Source organism: Aulostomus chinensis, chromosome 2, assembly GCF_037954235.1.
Source record: "Aulostomus chinensis isolate RoL2024-O1b breed Wild chromosome 2, RoL_Achi_v1.0, whole genome shotgun sequence".
NCBI classification, from domain to species: Eukaryota; Metazoa; Chordata; class Actinopteri; order Syngnathiformes; family Aulostomidae; genus Aulostomus; species Aulostomus chinensis.
The window spans coordinates 25312322-25329559 of NC_141321.1; the positions used below are offsets into that span (position 1 = coordinate 25312322).

The window sequence follows — 17238 nt, forward strand, 5'->3', positions numbered from 1 at the left end:
TGATGACAAGCTTTTTTGGAGACTAACAGGCAGGGGCAAGAGATTAATTAAGCACATAACTGTGCTAGAGTTAGTTACACTAGCTTTTCAATCATCTTGGTGTCTGTAACATACAGCATTGATCATTAAACAATAGCGAAATGGGAAATAAAACTGCAACACAGACTTCAACTGTAATCATCTTGGCCAAGACACCCATAGCAACAGTTAGGTTCTCATTCAAACCTCAGCACCTCACGATGAGGAAGTGACCAATCACAGAAGCTCTATTATGTCAGTGGCTAGATCAATCATCTGATCATCAATCATCTGATCATCAGTCTTCTGTGGACCTTTGTTGGCAGAAAGACAGACAAGGATAATGTTAACTTGGATCTTGATGAGAGTGGAAACAATGTCATTCTTGCTGCCACCCAGTAGCTCGGCTGTGTCATTGATGGGAAGCCTGCCCCCCCAACCCCCCACCACGCTCCGTGCTGGCAGCAGCTTGGTTGGCTACACCACAAGGTGTGGGGAGAGAGGGGATGATAAATTCTTCCTTCTTGTTAGGTCCCCACTAAACAGCTCATGCCCCATCTACTGCTTTGTCTGAAAGCATCCTGACGAGGTTTGCTCTGGCCTGGAAATAGTCACCAGTAAAGTTCTGGTATTAAACATCCTAATGCAGAACTACTGTCACCTCAAATGGCCCAGCCTGCCAAAAAACGATGGATCATAACACAGCCTTCATGTAGCAAAAGGTCAATCCACCACCTGAATATAGCCACTCTCATCATCATAGAGGATACTTGGCATCTCGTCCCAATATTTGTTGTGTCACATTCTGGAGTTACTGTACGTGTCCTCAGTTACCATCTCTGAACATACACATTTCAACTGTGCACTTGCCAGGTCTGTAGGTTGTTGAGGATGCAGGACATGTAAGGCTGGGGATCTTCCTTACGTCTTGACACCCAAAGTCATCTCATTCATATGGTGAAGGATTCCCCAGAAGGTCTAATGGCTCTCTTCATTATGATGTACATCAAAGTGATGTACTAGTCCATGGGGAGGGTGTATGGTATCAGCTTTCTTGGGCTGAGGTGTCATGAAGCATGCACTTTTGAAGTCTTGCAATGTGAGAAACCAAACAAGGTCTGGCGTAGTGTACGATTGGTATAATCTATTGTAATAGGTAGACAGACTGGTCATAGGGATCAATAACTATGAACACACAAATATTCTCTGGCAAGCATTGTACTAAGTTGTAAATGGAATAGTGTCTTGTCTCTGACTGAGCACCTGTATGTATATGGCACATTCTCACCAGTTTTAAATGTATATCATTAAGTGTGTGTGTGTGTGTGTGTGTGTTTATTCCTAGGCTGTTGGAAAACGCAACAGACACCTTTTCCTACAACGTTGAGGACCTGTCACCATACACACAGTACCTATTCAGAGTGGTGGTTTCACACACACATGGGCAGACAACAGGCCCCTGGGAAACCCTGCGCACTGCAGAGGACAGTAAGTATTCACATAGAAGCACAGGCGTGTGCTTTTACTGTTTACTCAGTTTATTTTAGTGCACAACAGCCATGGGAGAAATAACCATAGAAAAATGAAGGACATTTCAACGCTGATCATAACCAAATGTGCTGACGAGTCAAAGCAAGGATCATTTCTGCAGTTCTGTTTGCTACCTGTTGGTGGTACCTAATGGGTGCTGGTGTTGTTCGTCACATTTTGAAGCATTCCCGTGAACGATTTAAGACATTCAAGTTCCTCAGAAGTTTAATTATACTGACACTTTGGATTTCCTGACTTCCTAAAGTGCTACTAGAAGGTTGAACTTTATGGCGTCTCCTAAGAAAAGCTGAAAGACTTTGGATGGGTTTCCATAAAACTTGTCACAGAACATTGATGTCTCCTTCAAAAATATAAACATTAGCCTCGATGATTAATATAAGCAATTTTCCTATCTGCTGCTTGTTGTATCTAAAATAAGGAATACTAAAACTTCCTTTAATTTGTCATCATGTTTGTCAAAGCACAGCTGTGCCGTTGTGCCAAGTAATACTTGAGATTGCGATTATCACTGTGTTGAGTTTTGCTATTCATTGAGATATTTCAGGTGCAAATTATTTCCATCTGCTACTCTCCCCTCAGTTGCTTTTATAGCTTCAAAATTCTATTGTCATGCAGCCCTCTAATAAATCTGCAATAACCTTTACATTTTTTATAAATGAAGGGGTCAATTTTTGGTGTCTTCGTATCAATGAACTATATCCATGCAAAGAACTAAAGATCTTTCCCCCTAGTGCTTTTAATTTATTAATGTTTTTTTCATTAAAGGAAGAGACCAAAATGTGAAAAATGACCAAGGCAATGTGCACATGAGCATAAGCCGCATAGGATGAAACACTGATAGTTAGATCTGCATACTGTTAACATTAGCTACAGTAGCTGTACAAGTGTGTGTGTTCTTGTACTTGCTACATATTGAGGACTAGAATACATATTTAACCAACAGAGTGAGGATATTTTTGGAAAGTGAGGACATTTTAGCCGGTCCTCACATCTTTAAAGGGCAGTTTGAAGGTCAAGACGTGGTTTTAGGGTCGAGGTTAGAATTAGGTTCTGGTTAGGTTTAGGATGAGGGGCTAGTAAATGTATTACGTCAATGAAAGTCCTCACAAAGATATAAGTACAAGGGTGTGTGTGTGTGTGTGTGTGTGTGTGACCTAGCCAGTGTCATTGTGGGCTAATTGTTGTAATAGAATCATATTAGCCAGTGGTACACCCTCCTCAGTGCAAAGTTATAAATTAATTAGCACCACACTATTATCACATATATTATCATTAAGCAGCTGAGATTTGCATACATGCGCATGTACACACCAAGAAATGTGTATATATACATGTATGTGTGGTGTATATATTCATGTGAACATGAGCGCAGGCACACACACACACACACACACACACACACACACACACACACACACACACTGCCATTTAGACACACACAAATGCAGACATTTAGGATGCATTAAATTATGGCCATGCCCTTTCCTCATTGCTATGCAGAATTGAAATCCTGCTTACACACATAGATACACATACGCCCTCCGACACACACTTTCACAGGTACACAACTCTTAAAGGGGGGGGGGGGCAGTTTTTGTTTATAGTTTGTGCAACAATCGTGGATAAGGTGTGTAGGTGTCAGGCAGTCCTGCTACTGGTGACATAAAGTTGTTCAGTTCAGGTCACATTGGTTTAAGACTTGGTTTGGATTAGGATAAAGCAGTGGTTCTCAAACTTTTTTCTGTCATTCCCCCCTTTGGAGGAAGAAAAATTTTCATCCCCCCCACCCCAAATTTTTTTTGACAAAGTAGGCCATGTTTAACTTTATTGACCTATTGAAAATTACAAACATTCCTTTAGTTTTTCAGAACTAGAAAAAATGAAATAAAATGTGTTTCATCCCTGTCAAATATCTCTCCATTTTAAAACAGACCTGACAACAGTTGCTACGAAAGTGGTTTAAAGCGCGCTTTGGTTCCGCCGCGAATAAAAAACCCGACGTCCAAAGATTAGTTCCCCCTCTCCTTTTCCCCCAGGTGACTCACGCCCAAGGCTTCCCGGGGGAGGGGGGAGAACTAATGTTTGGACATCGGAATATTTTTCGCGGTGTAACCACAAACAAAGCGAAAGGTGAGGGAGAACTAATGTTTGGACGTCGGAATTCTTTTCGCGGCGGAACAATAAAAAAAGCAAAAGGTGAGGGGGAACTAATGTTTGGATGTCGGGTGACTCGCGCCCCCCCTAGGACGCCTCCGCGCCTCCCCAGGGGGGCGCACCACACACTTTAAGAAACGCTGGGATAAAGGTAGTTTCTTGAAAGGCAGCATGGCTTGGCGGTGGAGTGGCCGTCTAGCAACTGAGGGGTCCTTGGTTCAATCCTCACTTCCTCAGGTGACCATGTTTAAGTATACCTTGAGCAAGATACTGAGCCCCCTAATTGCTCCTGATGGTCCTGCGACGCACTGGCGACCCATCCAGGGTGAACCCCGCCTTTCGCCCAATTTCAGCTGCACCAACTTTCGTAAAAATCAGCGAGATTACTTTTTCGTAATCCAGTGGACAGACAGTGATGAAAAACCCTACAATCAGTAAGGTCAGAGTATACTGACTGAGGGGGAGTCCAGGGTATTCCATGTACAGTAAGAGTGGAGAGAAACCAGGAAAGAGCTCAGTCAGTCTATAGATGCACAGCACAGAGAAGAAAAAAATATGCTCATTATTTATCAACAAGTGAGCAAGACTTATGGTAAGAATTTTCAGAATAATACCCTCAAACCTTTCTTGTCTGGTCCTTCTTTCCATTCTGTCTTTGTAAACTGCAGCTGGATGGAGTCCTGGAAAAAAATTCCCCACAGGGACAATACAAGTATATCTTATCTTATCTTAAAGCCCACTCTGACAAAATTATCATCAGAATAAAGCATTGCTGCTTTGATTTTGAAGGCTAAATCACAGCACTGGAGGTGATTTTTGTGGGAACTGACCTATAATTGTACCTGACAAGGCAGACATTCTCATTTTTCTACAGAAAAACTCTCTACAGATTGAGCTGATTCGTATTTGTTAGACATTTATTGATGCTTATCTTATTTCACTATTTCTTAGTCACATGTTATATTAAACTGCAAAAGCAATACCAGTTCTATTATTTATTTTCTTATCTCAGCTATAAAAATATATTGATAGAGGTATTGATAAAGACCTGGATCATTAAGTAGTCTCAATGATGGTGTCAATGTCAATAAAAATTAATGACCCCCCTTACTAATTAAAAGTTGGACCGACCTTAATAAACACACCTTTTTCCTACAAAAATTTTCCTCCGTGGACCTTTAATAGTATGTGGAAAACAGTAGGTCAAATCCATAATGCTCAATCTATTAACATTATGGATTCATGTATGCTGTATATTCTATTTAATCTTTGTTCTTCTGTCTTCCTCCACACATATCACACCTCATCATATAACCACTCTCTCGCTCTTTCTGTCTTTTTACATTTGAGCAAATCTAGCCCCTTAAGTATTTACGGAGGGTGGATGTAAAAGAGAAAGGAAGTGGAGAAACAGAAAAAACTAAAGAAGGAAAAGCTGAGAGAACGTATAATGTGGAATTGGAGGAAAAAGAAGGAGAGAAGAAAGAAAAGGGCTAATGACAGAACAGAGAGAGCAAGAGACCCACGTTTCCTCCTTTCCTTTTTATCATTCCATTAAAGTTTTATATCCATCTTTTTAATGTAATTTGGTCCCTATGAAATCCTGCCGCTGCAGAACAGACAGACGGCTCCTGTGAACATAAACTCTAGCCATGTTGGACAGCTCCCTTTCCTCTGTCTACTCCCATGTTCACACCAGCTAAGTGATCTAAGAGAGAGAGAGTGTGTGTGTGTGTGTGTGTGTGTGTGTGTGTGTGTGTGTGTGTGTGTGTGTGTGTGTGTTTGGGATGTGAGTATTTGTGTAGGAGTGTTGTAGAGAGTATGATTAAAAGCACCATTTTGACAAAATGATCTTAGCCAAGCAGTATTAGAAAGTGTGTGTGCGTGCACGTGCGCATGCATGTGAGCATGTGTGTGTGTGCACACGAGAGAAAGACTGAAGCCTGGAACATTTTAAAAAAACGCGCTGTTTTACAAAATTGAACTGAAAGCAGTGTGGAAGAAGAAGCGAATAGGAGAAAGAATGACTGAAATGAGGTTAGAGGTGAGGACAGAACACAAAGAATTCATGTTATTTAATGAATGAGTTACTTCATTAATAAAATATATCCTACCTCATTTCCCCAGTGTTTTGACCAGTTTGCATTGCAGTGGAAATATTGAAGTACTGTATTAGTAACTAATTTCATCATTATTTTGCATATCAAGAGGTAACAAGAAGTTCATGTTCGCTACCTTATCATATATTTGCATGTTGCTTTCTTTTAGCGGGGGTGAAATTCATCTCTCAAAAAAACCTGATTATTTGAGCAACACTAACTCTTTTGAAATGCATTTTGTGCATCATTTTTAGTGCCAGTCAAGCAGTTAGATATGCTATTCTCCTCTCTGAGTCCCTCACTGCATGTCTAACTGCTAGTTAGCTTAGCTGTAATGAATCCCAGCAATGGCAAGAGAAAGCCTCAAATCTCTAAAGTAATAAAATAAACTTTTCTCCAAAATGGTCTTTGCCTGCATTAGAGGAACAAGGGTTGTGCTTAACATTTTTACGAGATTTTTTTTGAAGCAGAGACATACCCAGGACTACCTGACCTGTCTTTCTTTCTTAGCTTTGAAAGCCTGCAGTTCCTCCTGTGTATATTCCAGTTCAAATACATCAGGTTCAGGGTCTTGGATTGTCTAGAAGTAATCCCTCTCATCCTCTCTTACAAAGTTGGCCTTTATAGTAGCAGCTGCTCTTCTTGTCGTCAACAAACTTGTTGACCAAAATTACAGTGAGGCGTCGCATCAAATCACTGCACTAGAGCAGGAAAGTCCAGGGTATGCATCTGACTCTAAAATTACATATTTTCATTGAGACAGCGAAGCACAACACTGCCTCTAAATTGCAGGCAAAGACCCCTTGGAGTAAAGAGTATATGATGAATTTTTAGACATTTTTCCAAGGCTCCTCACACATCCACCACTTTCCAACTTGCTCCTTGTTGTCCCCCCTTTAGCGTGTCCTAAAGCAGCAGTGGCGTTGAATAATCTGTTGAGAAAGTAAAGATATAAAATGCAATGTAAACTCTCAGCATATTGCTTGTCATGTTTTGACACCATGTCATAAGCATCATGATAACTGTAATGCTCAGCGTTTGTCCTCATTATGACTCCTTGGAGCCTCAACTCACCTTCAAAAGCCAACCCCCACCACTACCCCCCCCCACACACACACACACACACACAAACACACACACGCAACTTCATGCAAACGGCTGAAAATAATTCCTCATCTCTTCATGTAGATACATAGATGCACACATACATGCGCAACAAAATTTACAGAGACTAACAATAATCTACGTCAGATATGTACAAGAGCTGCATAGCATGCTTGCACTCACACTCATCCCCCCCTCCCCCCCCTCCCTCCCCCTCCCCGAGCCCTTGTCAGTTGATTGTGTTATTACTATGCTAACCAAATCCTTATAAATGTGATTTAAGGCTCAGTGGCCCCACACTCTTGTTTTAGCCTTCTGCTACTATGTTTTACTGGAGAGGGGAGGAGTGTGGGTGGGGGGGGGGGGTGTAAGGAGGGATGACAGAAGAGGGGGAAAGAGAGAAAGGCATGTGATGGGAGAAGTACAGGGAGCAGTGGTAGAACGAGGGTCAAGGGAGAAGAAGAGCAGTTGGGAAAAGATGAGAGACAGAAAAACAGAAGAGGTGAACAGGAAAGAGAGGTGGTGTGGGGGGTGGGCTGCTACGCAGTCCCTTAACAGTCGTTCCCTCCTATCCAGAGAGCAGTAAAGCGTCAGTAAAATAAAAAAAGGAAAAAAGCATCACCTGCATCTTAAATGAAAATTTCAATTGAAAAACTTAACAGCCCTTCAAATTGCAGAATTTTACACGCGCCAGTAAAGCTTAAATAACACTCGACACTTAGAAGGAGAGGGAGCACGGGGAAGGGGAGGGGAGAGGAAATAAGGGAGGAATAGGGGGGTAACAACCGGGGTTACTTTGGGTGGCTGAGGTGGGCTTGATCAAGGTGACTGAGTTGTGTCTTGTGGTCTAATTATTTACAGTGAAACGCTCTCTTTCCATGTGCAATCTTCCTCCTTCTATATGTCTGGAATATCAAGAATATCATCAAGCAGACAAAAGGATGCCTAATGTTCTATTTAACAGGTAGAGAGACAACCCGAGACGGGCGAGTGTATTGCAAGGCACCGGGACAGGCCGGCAGACATGCACATAGACAGACAGGGAGACGGGCTGCTTGGTTATTCGTGGGGTTCAGTGGACCTTTGGTGGTAATTGAATCAGTGTGAGTGCTGAGTAGAGCTAGCATAAAAACCTGTTAACCCAAAAGGTCAACCCTCTGCATTGTTTATTTAGCAAGGAGAGCACAGGGAAGGAGTGAAAGAGAGAGAGGGAGTGAGAGAGAGAGAGGGAGAGACTGCGACACAAAGCAGTAGAGTAAGAATGAGAGAAAGAGGAAAGTGTGTGTGTGGGGGGGGTTGTCACAATAAGGAGAATGGAAATGGAGAAGCTCTACAGAAAGAGATAGAGAGAAGGAAAGAAGGGCAGGCTGTTGGGGGTGGCAATTTTAAACTGTAAAATTAACAAAGCTTCATGTTATCTTTTACATTTGAAGTCCATATGAACACCCACCCAAAGCCTCCAGCGGTGGAAATTCCCAGAACCCCTCAATGTCATGCGCTTAATACCTAAATTCTCATATTGCAAGGCAGCAAAACACGAGTATATCAAAAAAATTAAAAGGTTAATTTATGATCAGATACACAAGTATGAAGAAAGGGTGGATGTCAGTTCCACAATAACCGCACAGAATTATTCTCCATAAATATTTGGGCTACAGCCATTTTGCATAGTCATTTCATAGTATAAATGCCTGAGGGTGTCCTCTTGATAAAATGGAATATAATTCATATTGTTTTATAAAGGATAACCCCAATGAAACATTCTCAGGCTATTTTAAATATGGGAGTAGTACTAGTACACAGTTTCATAATGAAATAAAGGATTAGAAACTATTAGAAGTGAGTCTTACAAGTGCCAAACTCATTTTTAACTTGGAGCAGAACTAAGATATGCCGAGTTCAATGTTAGCGTTGCAGTCTTGCATGCCTACACGCATACATGCTTGTACACTTTACCTACAGTCATGCAGACACACACACTGAAGCGCTCATCTTCTTCCTCTCTCTCTCCCTCTCTCACTCTCTAGCTCTCTTGCTCTCTCTCCGCCTTCCTCTTACACACCCACCCACATACACACACACACACACCGCCATCTGGGAAAGCCGTTAGCGGTTAGCAGTAGCACTTAGCGACGCAGCACGCTCTCTCAGTCCGCTCAGTCACCTTGATCTGCTTGCCCTTCACACAGCACCATTACTGCTCTACTGCATCACTGTGGGTGTAGGCATGTGAGTGTGTGTTATAGTGGGAAGAGTGTGTGTCTATGTACTGTATACGGACATGCATCTGTGTGTGTCCATTATAGAGCAGTACAGTGGGATGTAAATGCCATGGGAGGAGGGGGTGGGGGTATTACCTTCAAATGAGCTACTGTGGGGTGAAATATCCCTCCTCCTCATCTTGTGTAGGTACATATGCAAGTCATATGTGTGTTCCTGGGCCCTCATATATCTATAATACTTAATAATAGTTCTGGAAATTAGAAATTAAGACCTGGAGGTCTGAATGGCAGTGGCGGCATGGCTCAGAGGTAGAGTGGCCGTCTCGCAACTAAAGGATTGCTGGTTTGATGGTGGCCCGTCCAGGGTGAACCCCCCCCCCACACACACACACACACACACCATACACACCCAATGTCAGCTGGGAAAGGCTCCAGCCCCCGCCCCCATGACCCTTAACGGATAAGTGGTATAGAAAATGGATGGAGGGATGGAGGTCTGAATGGCAGTGTGCTTGAACACACAAAACCTCAGAACCTCAGAGACCACACCTTCCTTTTACTTAAAGTGAGGTTTAATGGTTTAATGTTTGACTTTGGCTTCCTGACATATCTATGGCCAAATTTTTGATCCTCTTTGTAAATAGTAAACAACAAATCATGTAAATATGCTTTTACCTGTGTGTATGTATACGTTTTAGTTGCATGGGCGTCAAAGCCAATGGCAGACAAAGTAGAGTGGCCATTTAGTAGATCAATTATAAATTAATAAGTTGAAGACTCAGCTGAGGTGTAAAGGGTTTTGTGCTTGCAACCTCTGGACTTCACTGCTGTTGTTGGTCCATCTAATTAAAACATAGCAACAAACCCACGTGTTGTCACCTAGAGACAAGGGAAAATGAGAAAGGCCAGGAGATTCTATTCAGTTTCCTTGAATAGGGAAAAAAAATCGTGCTGCCCTTCTGATGCCATTCTAGATGTATGGATTGAGTTATGCTTGCAACAACACAACCAATACAATCTTGTTGTGTTTCTTCTTTTGTTCTTCTTTGCCCACCATGTCCCACCTCTTTATTTCCCATCAGGTCCAGGTCCAGTGGACACTCCAGCGGTCACAGGGCTCCATCCTCGAAGTGTGACAGTCACCTGGGTTCCTCCCTCCCAACCAAATGGCATCATAACCAATTATACACTCCATCTTTATCTCACATCAGTCTCTGCTTTACACTCCAAACCCAGCTCAGTCTCCAGCACTGGCATGAGACACAATTCAATCATGACTCCTAACCCAAGCACAGCACCAAACCCTGGATACCTCTCCTCAAAGCATAATCAGATGGACTCTACTCATGCAGGCAACACAAGTCAAGCCAGTGGTTCTATCTCATTCCAACCTCTTGAACCCAGTACTAACTCCAGTCACAGCCTCTTACTGTCAAACCCTCAATACAACTATACCCGATTAGATACTGTAGCAAACAAAGACATCTTACAAACACCCACATCCAGTTCTTTAAAGTCCATTTCAGGTTTAGCCCCTCTCTCAGTCACTGTTTCAGGGAACATCACCAGCTATACTTTCCTCGAGCTCCTACCCTACCACACCTACAACCTCCAGGTACAATTAGTGACTTTGACTTGTTTGTAGAACACTATGTTACTGTGACCCTTCTTTGAGACGCAGTTAGATTGCTGACCAAAAAATAACAATTAATCGCATTTCCACTTTTTACCTCAGGGGATTTTATTAATTAAATACAAAGATCATATTAAAATATTACAATATTGTTGCCTTCATCTAGCTGGAAGCATGCACCATTGTGGGATGTTCAGTGTCTCGGACATCTCAGCTCTTCCGAACTCTCCCAGCTCCCCCTGAAGGACTTCCTGCTCCTCATGTTTATTCTGACACTCCAACCTCCGTTCTCTTGTCCTGGAGTGCACCAGAGAGGAGCAATGGGCCTCTTGAGCGGTGAGTGATCACATTCTATACATATCATCCCACTGTGACATCGGTGTAAATATCTGTTACCGCTGTATCTCGCTGGGCGTAGGTGGCTGATTGAGCGCAGAGTTGTTGGGACTAAACAAATCTCCACAGTAGGCCACCTTCCACCAGACAACCCCCCTTTATCCTTTCTGGATTCTTCATCAGCTCTCAGCCCCTGGACTAACTACCAATATCGACTTGTGCTCCATAATCAGGCTGGGAGCTCTACAGGTATGAGTGTAATACTGGGTTCATTAGGAAATAAACACAGGCAAGCTCCATGTCCACCCTAGAAATGAATGTTTCCCCTCAGTAAAGCTTCACCTCTTGTGTAGCAGAAAAGTTTTACTGTTGCATTGATACATATTTGCAGGACCCTGGGTCAATATCACCACCAGACCTTCCCGGCCAGCTGGCCTGAATCCACCAAGAGTAAAAGTCCTGGGGCCAGAGTCACTCCAGGTAAGGGAAACTAATTTTGAATTTCAGTAGATGAGCGCAAATGAGATCTCAGGTCAGTAAATTTGTTTTTTCAAGATCTGAACAGTTCATTAATTGCTGATGAATCTCCTGGCTCAGGGATTGAAATGTAATCCATGCAGCCAATGCCACTCTTGATTATAAATTACAACATATAATTATGCTTTAACCAGATAGAAAAAAATGTGTCAAAAAATGTTTTAGCATCTTTGAATTGAAAAGACACTCAAAGTACATTCAACTTAATTGAGAATCTCTCCAGTCACTGAGTTTGACAGCACAGAAAAGACAAAGCAATGTCACACTGATTCCTCCGTCTTCCCTTCGTAGGATTTAATGAGAAATAAAAACATTCAACTCAAGGTCCCCTTCAGAAAATGGGAGGGGCTGTGACCCTGTCTAAGACAGCTTCCTTCCTGTCGGCCATTTTGAAGGAGGGGCCAGAGTTAAATTCCATCGCTAGCTAATCCCACATCAAGGCCTATCAATGAAAGACACAGAAACAATATTGTATGCATGCACACGTACACACACATTCACTCATAGCCCTGCACTAATGCTAACAGCAGAAAAATGCTAATGCTCGTCATTATTTCAGAGCCGCCCCTGTCATCTCTGCAGCTGCACAGCTTTAGGGGTCACAGATCCAAGAAGGAAAGTGTTCCTTCCTGGTTGATGCTAATTGGACAGGCAGGCAGGCCGCTTCCTGGTTACCAATTGACCTTGACAACACAGAGGATTTTGAGTATTTCCCTTCATTCTTGCAATAGTCTAATGTTCTTTTCTCCTCAGCATTGCATTATCACTTCTTTCCTACCTAACTATTGTCCCATCTATGTTTTCAAGTCCGTTTTCTGTATTTTTATCCTTCAGGCTTTGGTTCACCCATACTTTTGCTCTCACTTAATCATGCAAATGCCTTTCCAGCCGTTCTGAATTTCACTAATCATCTTCAAAATTGATCTTCCGTAATGTCATACCACCTCACCTGCTGCTGCAGAAACTTCTAGCGAGTCTTTGAATTCATTCCACGAAAAAATGTTTCAGTGCAGGGACCAAAAAAAAAAAAAAAAGGCCCAAGAACACCTGGTGGGAAAAGAAAGTCTTTTTTTCCCTCTTTTTTCCTCTGCTTCCACTAAAAGTACACAAAGTTTTGGCTGGAATATACAATTGATGCTAAATAGCTAATCAAACTTGATTCAAGTAAAAAAAAAATTCAACAAACTTAAGAGAAAAGAAACAGTTTCACTGGACCCATAAGTCAGACACTAAATGAAGACATAATTAGTTGCCCTGACTATTCATAGATTTTGGTGAATCATGTAATTATTCAAATCTGCAAAAGTCACCAATGAAGATTTCAATTTGAACTTATTTTCCTTTAAACTGAAGTCATGTCACTGACACACACAGTTAAATTGAATAGTGGTATTGTCTGCTGAAAAGCACTCTCAGTACCTTTTTTGATACAATGGCATAGATGCACAAAGACATGCACCGTGTCCTCACACTCACACCTATTCTCGCTCTCTGTGTCTCTCTCGCTCTTCTCTGGTTTGCCTTACTTTATCATCTGACTCTCTCTCTCACTCATATACACATAAACATATAAACAGACACACAGAGACTGTACTGGCCTTAGCCCCAGTGGTCTGTGTCAGCCCAGGGTCTCTGCTGTCTTCACCATCTCCAGATTACATCAGGCTATTCAATCTGTAAATGACTTCTACCACAAAGCACACCCAACACGCACTTTGGGAAATGAGCTACCTAACTCAACATGACCCTGCCCATATGTGGCTTTGTGTGTGTGTGTGTGTGTGTGTGTGTGTGTGTGGGGAGGGGGGGGCATGTGTCCTATTTCACCTTACAGTGTCACTTGTTAAATGAATATCAAGGTTGCATGAGAAGTAATTATTCTTGACATCCATTCATAATATTCTCATCAACATTCGACCACCTAATCACCTAAACTCATAAGTCTCAAGAATCTCTGAACTGATCAGTTATTGTACATGACAGTTTGTATTCATAAGTGTGTTAGAGCACACAGCTCTCTAATGTATGTGTTCATTTTATTGCTTGATGCATGTGCAATCATGAGCTGACATGGATGCGTCAACAAAACAATTATTGTGTTAAATATCTGTAAATACAGACATAAAGAGCTTCTAAATTTGTATATGTGTCTCTTTACTAGTTGTGTGTGTGACAGTTACCTTCATCCTTACCCTAAAATGCTGACGGACAGAACAGTTTCCAAATCAGATGCAGTGCTCAACATCAGCAAGCTTTTGTTTTTGCATGCAGCAATTCCATTACCAGCTGCTTTCATTATTTTAGCATGGTGTATGTGCATGTGTGCGCTTGTGTTTGTGTGTGTCCCTGTTTTAAATGTGATGAAAGGAATCGTCTGCTCAAGTCAAAGTCAAGTTATCTTTCCCCGCAAGAGATTTGAGAGCGCACACACATATGACGATGCACACAAGAATACTACCTGCTGCATGATAGCACCTCCAGCTTCACAGTCCTGATGCAGATATGTGTTTGCAACAGCACACACTGTAAACCCTGCACATGCATACACACACACACACACACGCAGGATGCCATGACTTCCTGGAGTTCATCCATCTAAAAGCTTTCTGCTGTCCGCAGCATGCTAAGAATATTTAAAATGACCAGCCAACCAATGAGATTGCTTTGTTGGATAGCGATAGGGCAGTTAAAAAGGATTAAGTGAACGGAGACTTTGTTTTTCCCTTTACTATTCTCATTTATCCAAGCACTGTTTTTTTTTAAAAGAAGAGCCCAAAGCTTAAGTCTAACACTCTTATGTTGCAGGTCACATGGTCTCCTCCTTTTATTCCCAATGGGGAAATCCATGGTTATGAGATCCGGCTCCCAGAACCCAGAGTCTTCCATGACAATGCGTCTGAGCTCAATGTGACGATCACAGATCTGATTCCTTACACAAACTACACTATTACAGTGTTGGCATGTTCAGAAGGAGGTGGACATGTTGGAGGATGCACAGAGAGCCTGCCCACTCCAGCTGCCACATTACCCACAAGTCCCCAAGGACTTTCACCACTGTCAGTAGTGGCAGTGAGTGAGTCCTTCCTCGCTATCTCCTGGCAATCACCACGCAGGCCCAATGGACGTAACATCAGGTAACATCAGCGATATTAAAGAGATAACATGGTTAGTTCCTGACAAAAATAACACTTGGTTTTGGAATGAAAACATGGTAATTCGTCATAATTACATGTCTTTTCCCACAATGCTCGAGTACTACAGGGAGAGTAGTGCACTACTGTAATGTGTTGCACAGAGAATTTTGAGAGAATTATGCTACAACGCACAGTGAAAGACTGTCAGTTAAAAAACAACAACAACAATAAGGACACAGCGACAGGATGATATGTTAAAGGTCTGCTAAGTAGAATTTTTCTTTTATTCTAAATTTACTCTTGTAGATTGACTGAAATCAATTTGAAATTCAATTCGTGTCCAGGACAGATTCACTGCACCTCTCTGGAGCTGCTATCTGTTCAAACACCTGATCAGACAACATGATTGTTTCTAACATTTAAGAATCTTGTTGGTGCAGATTTACTATAATACACCAATTCTGGATCATTCAGGAAAAGTTCTTTGAACGTGTAGAAAAAGCAACAAATTGCATCCCCTGCTTTGCTGCATTTTAAAGAGGTGGAGAAAAAAGTTTTAAATAGATCTGGACAAGCAGTCATGCACCCAACATACAAATAGTAAAGAGCTTATTGTGTGATTATTATTAAGCATATTCTTTTCAACTGCTTTTATATTAATTCGATTTAACTTAAAGTTAGAAACAAGACAATCAATATTGAAATCTACAGCATGTTGGCATCACATTCTGGAAAAGTTCAACAGATGCTGAATCACTTAGACGCGTTAACAAGCTGCTCACATGAGTGTCCTCGCAGGGAGTTAAGTGTTGTGCAGTTTTTAATCAGTGTACCTTCAGTCTTAATGCGCATTTTCTTTGGTTTTGTTCTGTCCTGTTCTACTCCGTCAACAATTAGGCCTAAAATAAAGGTCCATTTTCCTTGCAGGCAATTAAAATGCATGAGCCCATCTCTCTGTTCTGCTCAGCTCAGCTCTGTGTGTTTGTCTAAGTGGGTTGGTTAAAAGGTGGCATTAAGCCCTTCTTTTCTGATTACAGCAGAAATTAGCATGACTGTGGGGAGAGGAAAACACAAACCCTGCAGAAAAAACACAACAGAGGGAGGGATTGAGAGGAAGGAGATATAGGGAAAGAACAGAGATGATGAAAAACAGGCAGAAGAGGAAGAAATGAGCGATAAGGAGAAGAATCCGTTGAAAACTGTGTAACTTTGTGTCTCTGTATCCTGGCATGTGTGCATTCAATTGTGGGTATGTTTGTGTGCTCGCACCAGCAGACAAAGTTATGCATGTGCGCTAATACATTCCTAAACATCCAGCCATGTGTGTGTGCTTTCTTTTATTCAAATTTCCCCTTCAGATATGAGTTGCTCAGACGTAAAACCTACCAGCCCCTGGCCAACACCACAGTCCCCATAGTAACAGCCACATCCCCTCCCCCTTCTGAAGATCTCCATCGCTGGCTCCATGTTTACTCCGGCACCAAATTGTTCTACCAAGATAAAGGCCTAAGCAGGTGAGATTACTGAAATGAGCTCTAGAGCAAACGCTGGCGCCGCAGCAAAACCGTGTGTGCAGAGCCGATCGGCGAGCTGCCGCTGATGCCGATCTTTTAATACCGCTCAAAGATACATTAAGCAAATATCCCAAAGAATTAAATTGTTTTTCACACAGCGTCCCCTAATCTCAGTTTGGCACTTGGCGGAAGCTGATTTTTTTTTCCCTCCCTCTATGCTTGCTAAACGGCTCCGGTTGTGCTCTTTTTGAGTTTGTGTCTCTACTGTGATTTTTTTAAGTAGTCAACTGACAAACTTTCAGTGTCAGCACTTTTCAACAACAGATACAGGGACAGTGTCGGTTTGTTTTACTGACGTCTTAGAAAGCACTTTTGTGTTTGTTGTAAAGTGGCAGAACCAAAAGTCAATTTACAGATGGATAGCTGAAATCAAATCATGGTCCAATTTATCCCAGCACTATCCTTTTGTTTTCTATCAATTGGAATAACTGATTAGAGAAAGTGTTTGAGTCTTGTAGTCAGGAATGGGTTTTATTGACTAATTAGTATGTGGATTATGTTTAACATGGGAAAATAATCCATTCACTACTCTGTCATGACCAAGTGAAATCATGTCTCATCAGATTCACCCGTTACCAGTACCAGTTGCTGGTCCACAATGACGTGGGCTTCTCTTCAGGAGAGATTGCTACTGGGATGACCCTGGCCGGGATTCCTCTCCACCCTCCTTCTCTCTCTGCCCATGCTGTCAATCACACTGCTATCTGGGTCAACTGGACACAACCCTGTAAGGCTCCCAGGCTGTAATTGTAATGTGTGTTGGATCCAGTGACATCTAGTTCTGACCTGTGCGGGACCTGCTCCTGCAGATGAAAGGGTTCATTCTAGCTAATATAATCAGGCAGATTCTTAATTTCTGGTGATTGTACACTTATG

General features: G+C 42.1%; 1 protein-coding gene across 1 annotated transcript in view; it reads left to right on the forward strand.

Annotated features, from left to right (window-relative positions):
* The window catches only part of ush2a (Usher syndrome 2A (autosomal recessive, mild)), a 195230-nt gene that overhangs the window by 106558 nt on the left and 71434 nt on the right, over positions 1-17238 (forward strand). The window contains exons 50-57 of the mRNA XM_086187178.1: positions 1364-1506; positions 10231-10763; positions 10948-11117; positions 11200-11366; positions 11509-11597; positions 14460-14788; positions 16147-16302; positions 16926-17089. Coding sequence (XP_086043304.1) covers positions 1364-1506; positions 10231-10763; positions 10948-11117; positions 11200-11366; positions 11509-11597; positions 14460-14788; positions 16147-16302; positions 16926-17089 — 1751 coding nt within the window. The remainder of the gene's footprint in view (positions 1-1363; positions 1507-10230; positions 10764-10947; positions 11118-11199; positions 11367-11508; positions 11598-14459; positions 14789-16146; positions 16303-16925; positions 17090-17238) is intronic.